At 43.6% G+C, this 12,152-nt stretch overlaps 3 protein-coding genes across 3 annotated transcripts; 1 reads left to right on the forward strand and 2 right to left on the reverse strand.

The window, feature by feature from the left end:
• Window positions 1–2,550: 2,550 nt before the first annotated feature.
• LOC102825049 (histone H3.1-like) lies at window positions 2,551–2,961 on the reverse strand. Its single transcript, XM_006872813.1, has one exon. The coding sequence runs from the start codon at window positions 2,959–2,961 to the stop codon at window positions 2,551–2,553; it is 411 nt and encodes a 136-aa protein (XP_006872875.1).
• A 1,309-nt stretch (window positions 2,962–4,270) lies between these two features.
• Window positions 4,271–4,663, reverse strand: LOC102825437 (histone H2A type 1-like). The gene has a single exon (XM_006872814.1). It carries the CDS (start codon window positions 4,661–4,663, stop codon window positions 4,271–4,273), a length of 393 nt encoding a protein of 130 aa, XP_006872876.1.
• A 320-nt stretch (window positions 4,664–4,983) lies between these two features.
• LOC102825815 (histone H2B type 1-B-like) lies at window positions 4,984–5,364 on the forward strand. Its single transcript, XM_006872815.1, has one exon. It carries the CDS (start codon window positions 4,984–4,986, stop codon window positions 5,362–5,364), a length of 381 nt encoding a protein of 126 aa, XP_006872877.1.
• The last annotated feature ends 6,788 nt before the right edge of the window (window positions 5,365–12,152 follow it).

The following is a 12,152-nucleotide window of genomic DNA, read 5'->3' on the forward strand; positions in this document are numbered from 1 at the left end:
GGGTGTAAATCTTTACGGGAGTAGAAAGCCTCATCTTTCTCCCACGGAGCGGCTGATAGTTTCGAACCGCTGACCTTAAGGTTCGCAGCCCGATTTGTAACCACTACGCTACCAGAGACATTAAAAATGTGGGTATGGTGTGAGACTGTCTGGGATTTAATGCTGGCAGTGATATTTGCAAGTCAGATGATTGGCCAGTTTGCTGATGTTTTAGACTAAGTTTCTCCTCTATAAAATGGAGACAGAAAATTTGCCATACAGTGATATGGGTAAGGAATATAAATAAATCCCAGGCTCAGCAGGTTCCAGGTTCTGGGAGGGACCCTAGGCATGTGCTTTACTTGTTGTTAAATGCCCTCAAGTGGGTTCTGACTCACAGTGACCCTGCATAGGATTTCTGAGGCTGTAAATGTTTACCGGAGCAGATTAAGTCCTGGCTCTGCAGGTTAATGCACTGGACTGCAAAGTCGGTTTGAACTGCAAGGTTGGTGGTTCAAGCTCACCAGTTGCTCCTTGGAAACCTTATACAGGGCTGCTATGGGTCAGAATCGATTTGGCAGCACTTAACAACAACAACATGTGTTGGAACCCACTCTTAAGAAAAAGTGTGTGTGTGTATATATATGTTGTTGTTGTTAAGTGCCGTCGAGTCGGTTCCGACCCATAGCGACCCTGTACAGGGTTTCCGAGGGTGTAAATCTTTACGGGAGTAGAAAGCCTCATCTTTCTCCCACGGAGCGGCTGGTAGTTTCGAACCGCTGACCTTAAGGTTCGCAGCCCGATTCGTAACCACTATGCTACCAGAGCTCCGTGTGTGTGTGTGTGTGTGTGTGTGTGTGTGTGTGTGTGTGTGTGTAGATAGATAGATAGATAGATAGATAGATAGATAGATAGATAGATAGTACGGTGGCTCCAGAAGATGAGGCCTGAGAATAATGGAAGAAAGCTCTTGTGAGGTAGATAAGGAATAATTTATTTCATGGGAGAAAAAGTTGTTTCCCAATTACAACTCCAAGTCTTATCATAGTAAAAGTAAGACAATTTGACTTTCATTTGAGTATATAGTTATGGCAGAGTAAATATTTGGTCTTTATGTTTTTGTTTTTAAGTGTATTTAGGAACGCTTGGTGGCACAATGGCTTAAACACTGAGCTGCTACCCTCAAGGTCAGAAGTTCAGCCTCGCCACACCCTAAGGAGAAGTTCTACTCTGTCCAGCAGGGTATGAACCGAAATCATCTGGATGGCAGTGAATTTGGCTTGGTTTTTTTTTGTTGTTGTTGTTGCTTTTTAACTTTTGTTTTTTAATTGAATAAAGTTATTTTATTTACATCTGTTTCAAATGATTGTTGTTAGGTACTAGAGAGTCGGTTCTGACTTCTAGCGACCTTATGCACAACGGAACAAAATGGGTCCTGCACCATCCTCACAATTGTTAAACTCGTTCAGCCCATTGCTACTCCCACTATGGCAATCCATCTCAGTGAGGATTTTCCTCTTTTTCTGCTGACCCTGTATGTTACCAAACATTATGTCTTTTTCCAGGAACTGGTCCCTCCTGATAACGTCCAATGTATGTGAGATGAAGCCTCATCATCCTGGCTGTTTTCCATTCAATCTTCACTTCCATTACAATTCACCTTGTGTCTATGTGGTAACGCTGGTGAGCATATTTGAGATTTGGGCCAAATAATTTAGTTGGAGATACATTATTTAGCTGTGGATTAATGACAATTTATGCAATTTGTAGGCTGGTATATAGTTCACTTTCTGTTAAGCTAATGAATGTGATTTCTAAGGTAACTAAACTGCTTATTGGGACAACTCAGAATCCTCACAAAATGAGATGTAATATATCCATACCCCCCACACCGGGAGCAAGTGTGTAATGCACAGGGGAATTAAGATTGAAATATAGAGCCAGGAGCTAACCTGTGAAATGTTTTTTTGAATGTTAGCACTCAATATATATTAGACCTTGACAATTTACTAAATAAAAATTTCAAATCGCAAAGGTACTCGGTATCACCCTTAATTGATATCAACCATGCTAAGATATAAAATAGCCTTTGCATTCTCTATGCACAAAATAATGATAGAATCTGAGTACACAAAAATAAAGATAAGGACTGTGTTAAACATGCTACATATCTAAATTTTGCAGTTTTGCAAAATTGGCATGGTACTTTCCTATGCTAAAGAAATCCATCTACAAAGCTTTGTCTTAGCAATTTAGTTTCAAAGGGTTATGAAATTTTAAAACTGGAAGCTCTGCAGCTGCAGGATAAACACTGGACGGCAAGATCAACGGTTCAAACTCACCAGTAGCTCCTCAGAACCCTAAACGGGGTCGTTATGAGACAGCAAACTTTGGATGGCGTTGTAGGATAAGCGTTTAACAAGCAGACGCTCTGCAGTTACCATCTATGCAGATATTGCATAGGCAACAGGGATCTTTTTGGTTTCCATTAAAAGCTAGAAATACAACTGCTTTTAAGTGAAATCGTGGGTGGCTCTGAAAAGAGCCTTTTGATTACAGAAGATAAGTCTCTTAAGCCCTCTCGCCACGGATACGGCGGGCCAGTTGGATATCCTTGGGCATAATGGTGACACGCTTGGCGTGGATGGCACACAGGTTGGTGTCCTCGAAAAGCCCAACCAGGTAGGCCTCGCACGCCTCCTGCAGTGCCATCACGGCCGAGCTCTGGAAGCGTAGGTCGGTCTTGAAATCCTGTGCAATCTCGCGCACCAGCCGCTGGAAAGGTAGCTTGCGGATAAGCAGCTCGGTGGACTTCTGGTAGCGCCGGATTTCGCGCAGCGCCACAGTGCCGGGTCGGTAGCGATGTGGCTTCTTCACGCCGCCGGTTGCGGGTGCGCTTTTACGGGCTGCCTTAGTGGCTAGCTGCTTACGCGGCGCCTTGCCGCCGGTGGACTTGCGAGCGGTCTGCTTCGTACGAGCCATAGTGCCTGGAAGTGTAGACTAACCAAGTCTGTAGCAAGACGTTGGTAACGCTGCCTTTAAATATAGTATGAAGCACTCTGATTGGCTTCGGAAAATTTCAAAAGTCCCGCGCGATAAAATCATTGGCTAATTACTGGCTCACGATTGGTTAATAAGTAATGTCTTTGATTGGGTGAACTACTCCACCTCAATGAAGTCCTGCTGTAGGATAAGCACTGGACCGCTGTGGGTTAATGCACTGGACTGCAAAGTCGATTTGAATTTCAAGGACGGCGTTTTAAGCTCACCAACTGCTCCTCGGAAACCCTCTACAGGGTCGCTATGGGTCGGAACTGACTCGATGGCACTAAGGGCAACCACAAGGTCGGCAGTTCAAACCCACCAGTTGCTCCTTGGAAACCCTATACAGGATCTCTATGAGTCGGAACCAACTCAATGGCACTTAAATCTCTGTAATGTTCTAGTTCAACTGGTCTACACAAATGCTGTGTGCATAACGAACCTTTTAAGAATTTTGTAAAAATGTAAATTCCATAAAGTTTGACTGGAGTCCTGGTGTGGCGTTGTGGATTAATGCGCCAGACTGCAAAGTCGTTTGAACTGCAAGGTTGGTGGTTCAAGCTCTCCAGCTGCTCCTCGGAAACCCTATACAGGGTCGCAATGGGTCGGAACCGACTCTATGGCACTTAACAATAACAAAGTTTGACTGGCGCCTGAAATTCTGAATCTTGACAGAACACCCTTTCAAAGGTTTTATCAGTGCTGGTAATCCTCAATCATTAAACCATTAGTCCATTTTAAACTAAGCCACGAGTAGCCTGGACTGCCGCTTTTAATTCCCCTTTTGCGAGTTACATAATTAAGGTACCTGCGGTGGAACAGCTTGGCAAATTAGTAAAAGCGACTGGTTTTCAAGGATGCCTGATACAGATTCACACGCAATGGTTTATTAGCTAGTAATGATCCTTGCTCTTGTTCTCAGATCTGGGTCTAACGTTCCCCTTATGTCTTCTCGGGGCCCTAATTTCTATACTTCCACTATCATGGGTATTTGCTAATTTTCTCTGAAACCCTTCAAATAAATGTCTGTCAGTTACAGTACACTAGGTCAGTTACCATCCATGTACAGGGCTTCCGAGAACGGCTGGCTTGAGTTCACATGGACCAGTCTGTACTACTTAAGGCTAGCAAAGGTAAAATAAAAGTTTAAATAAAAATGAGCAACAGCTTCCAATTGTGAATACATGGATGGCTCTGAAAAGAGCCTTTGCATTGAGAAAAAGTGGGTATGCTTGTATTAATGCGGGCTTCACTTGCCCTTGGCCTTGTGGTGACTCTCGGTCTTCTTGGGCAATAACACGGCCTGGATGTTGGGGAGAACACCGCCCTGCGCAATAGTCACACGACCCAACAGCTTATTAAGCTCTTCGTCGTTGCGGATGGCCAACTGCAGGTGGCGCGGGATGATGCGCGTCTTCTTGTTGTCTCGGGCAGCGTTACCCGCCAGCTCCAGAATCTCAGCCGTCAGGTACTCCAGCACCGCCGCCAGGTATACGGGAGCGCCAGCCCCAACCCGCTCAGAATAGTTACCCTTGCGAAGTAAACGATGCACACGACCCACGGGAAACTGCAGTCCGGCGCGAGAAGACCGAGTCTTTGCCTTGGCACGCGCTTTACCGCCCTGCTTTCCGCGTCCAGACATGATGAGTTTACAAGAAATAGGAAGTGGGAAAATACCAAACAAAATGAGAAGACTGGTGCAAAGAAAGGTTTTTATAGACAGTGTAGGGCTCTGACTACAAGGTATCCCATTGGTTAGAATGGATTGGGTCGTTTTGTCCAATAGAAAAAGAAGTTGTGTATCTCTTATTTGCATAAACACTCCCTTTAAGAAAGTGTTGTGTTAGCCAATCAGAGGTGAGAGTTCGTAAACCGTTATTTGAATTACAGAGCTATAAATAAAGGGCTCCGGGATTGGCACCATCTAATTCTGCTGTGTTTCTACTTATTTTCAGAGAAACCATGCCTGAACCTTCTAAATCTGCTCCTGCTCCAAAGAAGGGGTCGAAGAAAGCCATAACCAAGGCGCAGAAAAAGGATGGCAAGAAGCGCAAGCGCAGCCGAAAGGAAAGCTATTCTATCTATGTGTACAAGGTGCTGAAGCAGGTCCACCCCGATACCGGCATCTCATCCAAGGCCATGGGTATCATGAATTCTTTTGTGAACGACATCTTTGAACGCATTGCCGGGGAGGCTTCTCGTTTGGCACATTATAACAAGCGCTCTACCATCACCTCCCGGGAGATCCAAACCGCCGTGCGCCTGCTACTGCCTGGAGAGCTGGCCAAGCATGCTGTGTCCGAAGGTACTAAGGCCGTCACCAAGTACACCAGCTCCAAATAAACATTCCTTCTGAAGTTTTTGCTAATCCAAAGGCTCTTTTCAGAGCCACTCAATTTTTCTCGAGAGAACTTGTAACTACAGTAACCTTAAGAGAGGAGAAATGGGGTATGAGGAGTTAATTTGCTGCTACAGCCGCTGTTTCACACTTTAGTTCTGTACGTACTTCTTTTTTGTTGTTGTTGTTGTTGTTGTACCTCACCTACTATTGAGAAAACTCAATGCTCCCCTTCTAGATCCTGATCTGGAGTCCTGATGCGGTGTTGTGGCTGCGCTGGACTGTGAATTCGGTATCACAGGTCCCCAATGATAGAGCCACAAGGTCAGCTGTTAAACCCTATGCAGGATTGTTCTCAGTCGGAACCGACTGGACAGCACTTAACAAGGTCGCCAGTAGTTTAAAATAGTGAATGGAGCGGTTAAATGATTAAATCCTGAGGTTATCACGAGGAGGTGACCGGAGCAAGAAGTGGGTGTGGGGTCGTTTTTACCTTGATTATGAACTCAAAATGTATTTGGATTCGACAAACGTAAGGGAATACTCGGGTGGCTTCCCTGGGTGCCTCTAAGGTCTACTAGACCTCCCTTTCTAAAGCCGTCTAAATTTTACTACATACAAGAAATCCGCAGTCATTTTATGTGTCGTCGGGTCGGTTCCGGCCCATAGCGACCCTCTATAGGATTTCCGAGGAGGGGCTGGTGAGCTTCAACCACCAACTTTGCCGTTCAAACCGACTTTGCAGTTCAATTCATTAACCCACAGCGCCACACTAGGACTCCAGATTAGGAGTTTGTGTCACCATATTGGGGCGGGGGAGCGAAGAAGGAAGGTGGACGCGATGGCTAAAGCTCTGGGAGGACAAAAGGTTTGAATTTCCCTCCGTTTTCCATCTGGCGCCACCTGGTGACTAACGCGGAGGATCTTTCAGAGGCGACTGCTGGATTTTCTTGAAAAGCGGTTTTGGAAAAATCTGGGACTCCAAAAGGACAATCCTAAGAAAAAGCCGCGAAGAACACTGGGTGAGGAAGTGGAGTCAGTAGGCACATCTGGGTGCGGGTTGTAGGGGACTGACTAAAAGAGACAACTATCTTTAAAAGGAAAATATCTGTAGATCGTTTATGCGCTTCATGGGTAGGAGATAGATACACAGCAGTATCTGAGAAAAGTAAAAATTAAAACTGCTTATGCAGGACCTCTTTTAAAGGAAAATAAGAATGATCTTTTCTGGAGTGGCACTGTAGGATAAACACTGGACTGCTAACCGCAAGGTTGGCGATTGAAACCTGCTAGCTGCTCCTTGAAAATCCTATACAGAGCCACTGTGAATCAGAACAGACTTGACAGCACTTAACAACAGGATCTCAGATAAATCAGTGTGATATAAGAAGCATTTCCTACCACCGTGTATATAAAATATTACAAAAGACATGTTTGCCTTGAAAATGAATAATGCATTTTTAAAATGTTATAATGATTGGACCCCTAGTGTGGCACTGTATGGTCAGCACTGGACTGAAAACTACAAGGTCAGCAGCTCAAAACCCATCAGCTGCTCTTCTGAAATCCTACAGAGAGAGTCCTATGAGTCGAAACCAATTCCAGGGCACTTAACAAGAACAACAATCACAACCACCCATCCTCTTAAACACTAGTGGATACTGCCCTTGGGGTTCTTCCTCTGGAAGAGTGAGACCTAGGTAGAATATTATTTCTTAACATCTGTTGGTGGAATTATAATTAAAAACAAAATCTACTCCCAACCCAGAAAGTGTCTCCGTAACATATAAGAGAAAGAATACAACTGTATTCTTCAATAAGAATTAAACCAGAATGTGATGCATCACAAGCAATGAGCTTTAAAGATTACAGAGAGGAAGAAACTTCAGCCTTCTATGTATCTAAGTGGATACAACCCATTACATACATGCTCTCAAGATAATCAATGACAAAAATTCTCATATCAAACCCTTATACAGGAGCCAAAACCAGCTAGACAGTACTTAACAACAATGAATGGAGGCAAGCTTGCAGTTTGGAGCATTCATCTTCTAGGAAATTGGGAGATAGGGACACAGTCTTTGTTGATGTTTATATTCCAAAGAAATGGCTCTGCAACAACAACAAAATACATAAACTGTATGAAAAAGAAAATCCTATGTTACATAGGATTGAACAGTTGAAATCAGCAACAGTTAAATGACTCTCAGTTCTTTAGGAAATATTCCTGCATTTTGAAATTGACAAAAGGTTTATTTAGCATTTGATTTTCCACTGCTCCAAATTAATCTCTTGAGTAGGGATTACTTCCTCCTCAATTTGTCCTTCCTAACTTTTGTCTGCTGAATTTTTGTTCATTTTTACTTTTTTCCCTCTTCTTTCAACTAAAAAAATGAGAATATTTGAAGTTTAATTAAAAACACAATACCTTTATTTGAGCAGCCCAAACTAAATCCTAGGGCTGACCCCAAAGGTAGGCCTTTCATTTCTTCTCATAGTTGTAGGATCTTTACATATTAAAAGAAAAAAGGGAAATATCAGATATCTGGGTTGGTTCTCTGTAGGCCCTAGTTCTATAAAGGGGAGACATGAGAAGCTAGAAATTTTCATATATAAAAATGTCTGTTGATTCTGATGAGGCTCCAACTCTGGACACAGCAATAACAATGGACAAGTTCATCAACTTGAGTGACATACTTGTTAAGTGCCATCAAGTAGGTTCAAACTCATAGGGACCCTATACAGGGTTTCCAAAGAGCAGCTGGTGGGAGTGAAATACTAGACAGGTTTATATACTACTTTCCCCAATAAATTTGTTGTTGTTGTTAAGTGCCAATGAGTTGGTTCTGACTGTTAGCCACCCTCTCTATAGGGTTCCCCAGGAACAGCTGGTGGGTTTGAACTGCCGACCTTGTGATTCACAATCCTATGCTGATTCTACAGTGCAACACCAGGAGTCCACCCACATTTTCTCCTGATCTGCAGTCTGAAGGTGTATAGGTATGTCCACAATAGACAGCAAAAGGCCATGAACAGGCTTTATCAGCACATAGAAATACTCACATAGGGAAGAGACAGCAAGATCAACTTCACTAGTGAGCACCAGTCTCCCGTGGCCGGTGCAAAGCTTGTGTTCTTCCTTCACCCTCTTGTGCCATAGTAGAAGATCCCTCTTTCGTCCACTGGTAACAGATAGAGGTGGGGCTGACCAGCTGCCATATGGTGTTAGCACATGTACAAGGGACAGGGAAAGTTATTGTGTTCTCAGATCTGGGGAAAGGAGTCTCTGATAAGAAGGAACTGATAGAGAGAGGGGACCCAATTCCCAGTCTCCTTTTCAGAGAATGTTCCAGGCCCAAAGCCTTTATTTAACTTGTATAGAAGGCAGAGAGAAAAACCATTCTCCCAAAACAGGGTTACTGCCCCACCCCTAACCCCCAAAAAGAGCGTGAGAGAAATAACCTATACTTCATGCCTTGTTCTTTTGATTACAAAAAGTTTTGTCTACCAACCCATCCAAGAGGTTCTGGAGTAAGGAAGAGCTGAATTTGTAAAGAGAAGGAAAAGATGAGATGCCCTTGGCTAAGCTGTGGGTGTCTGGACCCAGCTGAAAGGGACTTGGGGAAAATTTTATTTGAAAGGAGCGTGATAGAATTAGGATAAGAAGAAAACCCAAATAGATACAAATGGCAGGAGGCTGAGACTGTTTATGACAGAAAAAGGAGTAGGGGTTGATAAGGAACATTCTGGCTCATGCTTCATGGCAGATGAAAAGACATAGACTGTTCTCAATTCTGTTTTCAGCATCTCTTAGAAACATTTGATGTATTCATCCTTACTTTTCATTCCCAAGAAATGACATCTACATCTAAAAGTTGTTTTTTTTTTTAACTTCCTAGAAAAAATAATATTTACTTATTAAAAGAAGAAGAAGAAGAAACACTAAAAATAATTCTAAATAAATAAAAGAAAATCCATGTATATTCTACCATCCAGGACATTATGTCTCCTCCCATTGGCCTTTTCGTACTGCCACATTCTCTAGCCTGTGATCAGGGAATGTATGAGGTACAAAGAAAACAGAATTCTCCATGCTGTTTTCTTAAGGTTCCTGTTGTTGTTGTCAGGTGCCATCGAGTCGGCACCGACTCATAGCGACCTTATGTACAGCAGAACGAAACACTGCCTGATCCTGGGCCAACCTCACTGCTGTTGCCACACTTGAGACCATCAATGCTACCACTTGGCCAATCCATCTCGTTTTCTGACCCTCCACCTTACCAAACATGATACCCTTCTCCAGCGACTGGTCCCTCCTGACAATATGTCAGACAATATGAGAGACAAAGTTTGGCCATCTTGGCCTCCAAGGAGCACTCTGGCTGTACTTCTTCTAAAATGGATCTAATGGTTCTTTTGGCAGCCCATGGCACTTTTAATATTCTCCCCCAACAACATAACTCAAAAGCATCGATTCTTCTATGGCCTTCCTTATTTACTGTCCAGACTAAGACAGACTAGGAAGAAGGCAGACCACTTTTGAAAGGTTACTTTTAAAAGCCAGTTATAGTGCTAGGAAAGAAGTTCCTCAGGTTGGAAGGCACTCAAAACATCACTGCAGAAGACCTGCCTCCTCAAAGTAGAGTTGATTTTAATGACGTAAATGGAATACAACTTTGAGGACCTTGATTTGTTGATGGGGCACAACTCAAAATGGGAAGAAATAACTGGAAGTATCCTTTGTAGGACCAAGAAAAAGACTCCATTCTGCACATTACCCTGAACACGTCCTCCTGTTCCAGGAACGTGCTAAATCAGCTTATGCTGCCTTAGAATATCCTTTCACCCCTAGCAACAGCAAGAACTAGATAAGCAGTAGACCGGACAACCCAAGGCCAGATGCCAGATGTTTTCCTTATCCTAGCCTAAGAACAAAAGACCACCAGTACTGACCAATTAAACTGTAACATCTCATACTTTGCCAAATGTCAACCAATCCAAATATTGTAAAGCTGAAAAACCTAAGCTTGTTTGAAAATTCTATAAAAACCCCACAGATAAAGGGTTCAGTGGGTGCTCCATCCCTCATCCGCTGCGTTGGATGCAGGTGGAGTCAGAGCATGAATAATGTTAACTGAGGGTTCAAGGCTCCATCCCTCATCCGCTGCATCAGATGCAGGTAGAGTCAGAGCATGCAGGTGGAGTCAGAGCTCGGGCTTGAATAACTGGGAGTTCGAGGCTCCATCCCTCATCCACTGCGTCGGATGCAGGTGGGGTCCGAGCTGGAGCTTGAATAAACAACCCTTATGTATTTGCATCAGTGATGGCTCCTTGGTGGTCTTTGGGGACCCCGAATTCTGAGCATAACACCTTCAATAAATGGAACATGGACTGTAAGAAGTATGAAGCTAGGAAAATTGGAACTTGTCAAAAAATGAAATGGAGTGCATAAAGGTTGATATCCTAGCCTTGCTGTTGTTAAGTGCCATCAAGCTGATTCCAACCCATAGTGACCCTGTAAAGGGTTTCCAAGGGTTTCAAGCAGCTGGTGAGCTTGAACTGCCAAGCTTGCAGTTCAAACTGATTTTGCAGTCCAACACATTAAGCCACAGCAGCACACCAGGACTCTTGGCTTTAGTAAGTTGAAATGAACTGGTAATGGCCATTTTGAATCAGACAGTCATATGGTTTACTATGCAGGGAAAGACAAATTCATTGTCGAGAACTTTCAAGATCTATTTTGAAGTTCAATGCTGCCTGTGATAGGATAATATCTATACACCTACAAAGGACTCTTGGTGTGGTGCTGTAGGATAAGCACTTTACTGCAAACCACAAGGTCAGTGGTTCAAACCCACCAGCTGTTCTGAGGAAACAGAATACAGGGTCGCTATGAGTCTAAACCAACTTAAAAGCACTTAAGAACAATAATAAAGATGATTAGTCAATAATAACTATCATTCAAATTTATGCGCTTACCAACTAAAGGCAGTGATGATGAAATTGAAGAATTCTGTGATGCTGTAGGATTAGCACTGACTGTAAACGTCAAGGTCAGCAGTTCAAACCCACAAGCTACTCCTCAGAAATCCTATACAGAGTTGCTATGAGTCAGAACCGACAAAATGGCATTTAACAGCAACCACAACAGCCATCCTATTCAGTCTGAAATTGATCAAACATGCAATCAAGACAAGATACTGAAAGGAGTCCTGGTGTGGCGCTGTGGGTTAATGCGCCAGACTGCAAAGCCGTTTGAACTGCAAGGTCGGCAGTTCAAGCTCACCAGCTGCTCCTCGGAAACCCTATACAGGGTTTCTATGGGTCGGAATCGACTCAACAGCACTTCACTGTTGCAGACCTTGGACAGTCCCCGACACTTCACAACAACAAGTATGAGAAAGTTAGAAAAAAAAAGAACTAAGATCAGTAGTTGAAAATATGTCCTTTTCAGGGTCCTGCCTGGATAGGGGAGTTCGGTTCACGAAGTAGGGAGATCTGGCGGCAAAAGAGACAGATAAAGAGTATACACAAAGACGTGACGAGAGAGAGAGAGAGAAAGACACACCCGGAAACTAGAGTGGATGCAAAACTGGCGGGCAGACCCTGGACTACAGGCATCGTGGCCCCTGCAGGCAGTAATGCACAGCCCTGCAGTCAGTAACGCACTGCCCTGCAAACCATAATGCATACAGGGTTCAGTCTGCACCCCCTTTTGATTTCAGGGAGGGACTTTACACAAAGGAAGAAGGGGATTATTAAGACAGGGTACAGAAATGAAATGTGATTAATC

Source organism: Chrysochloris asiatica, unplaced genomic scaffold, assembly GCF_000296735.1.
Source record: "Chrysochloris asiatica unplaced genomic scaffold, ChrAsi1.0 scaffold00213, whole genome shotgun sequence".
Classification (NCBI taxonomy): Eukaryota; Metazoa; Chordata; class Mammalia; order Afrosoricida; family Chrysochloridae; genus Chrysochloris; species Chrysochloris asiatica.

Bases quoted from the DNA above. Each gene is read 5' to 3' on its own strand.
- LOC102825049 (XM_006872813.1), bottom strand. From the start codon at position 2,961: ATGGCTCGTACGAAGCAGACCGCTCGCAAGTCCACCGGCGGCAAGGCG.
- LOC102825437 (XM_006872814.1), bottom strand. From the start codon at position 4,663: ATGTCTGGACGCGGAAAGCAGGGCGGTAAAGCGCGTGCCAAGGCAAAG.
- LOC102825815 (XM_006872815.1), top strand. From the start codon at position 4,984: ATGCCTGAACCTTCTAAATCTGCTCCTGCTCCAAAGAAGGGGTCGAAG.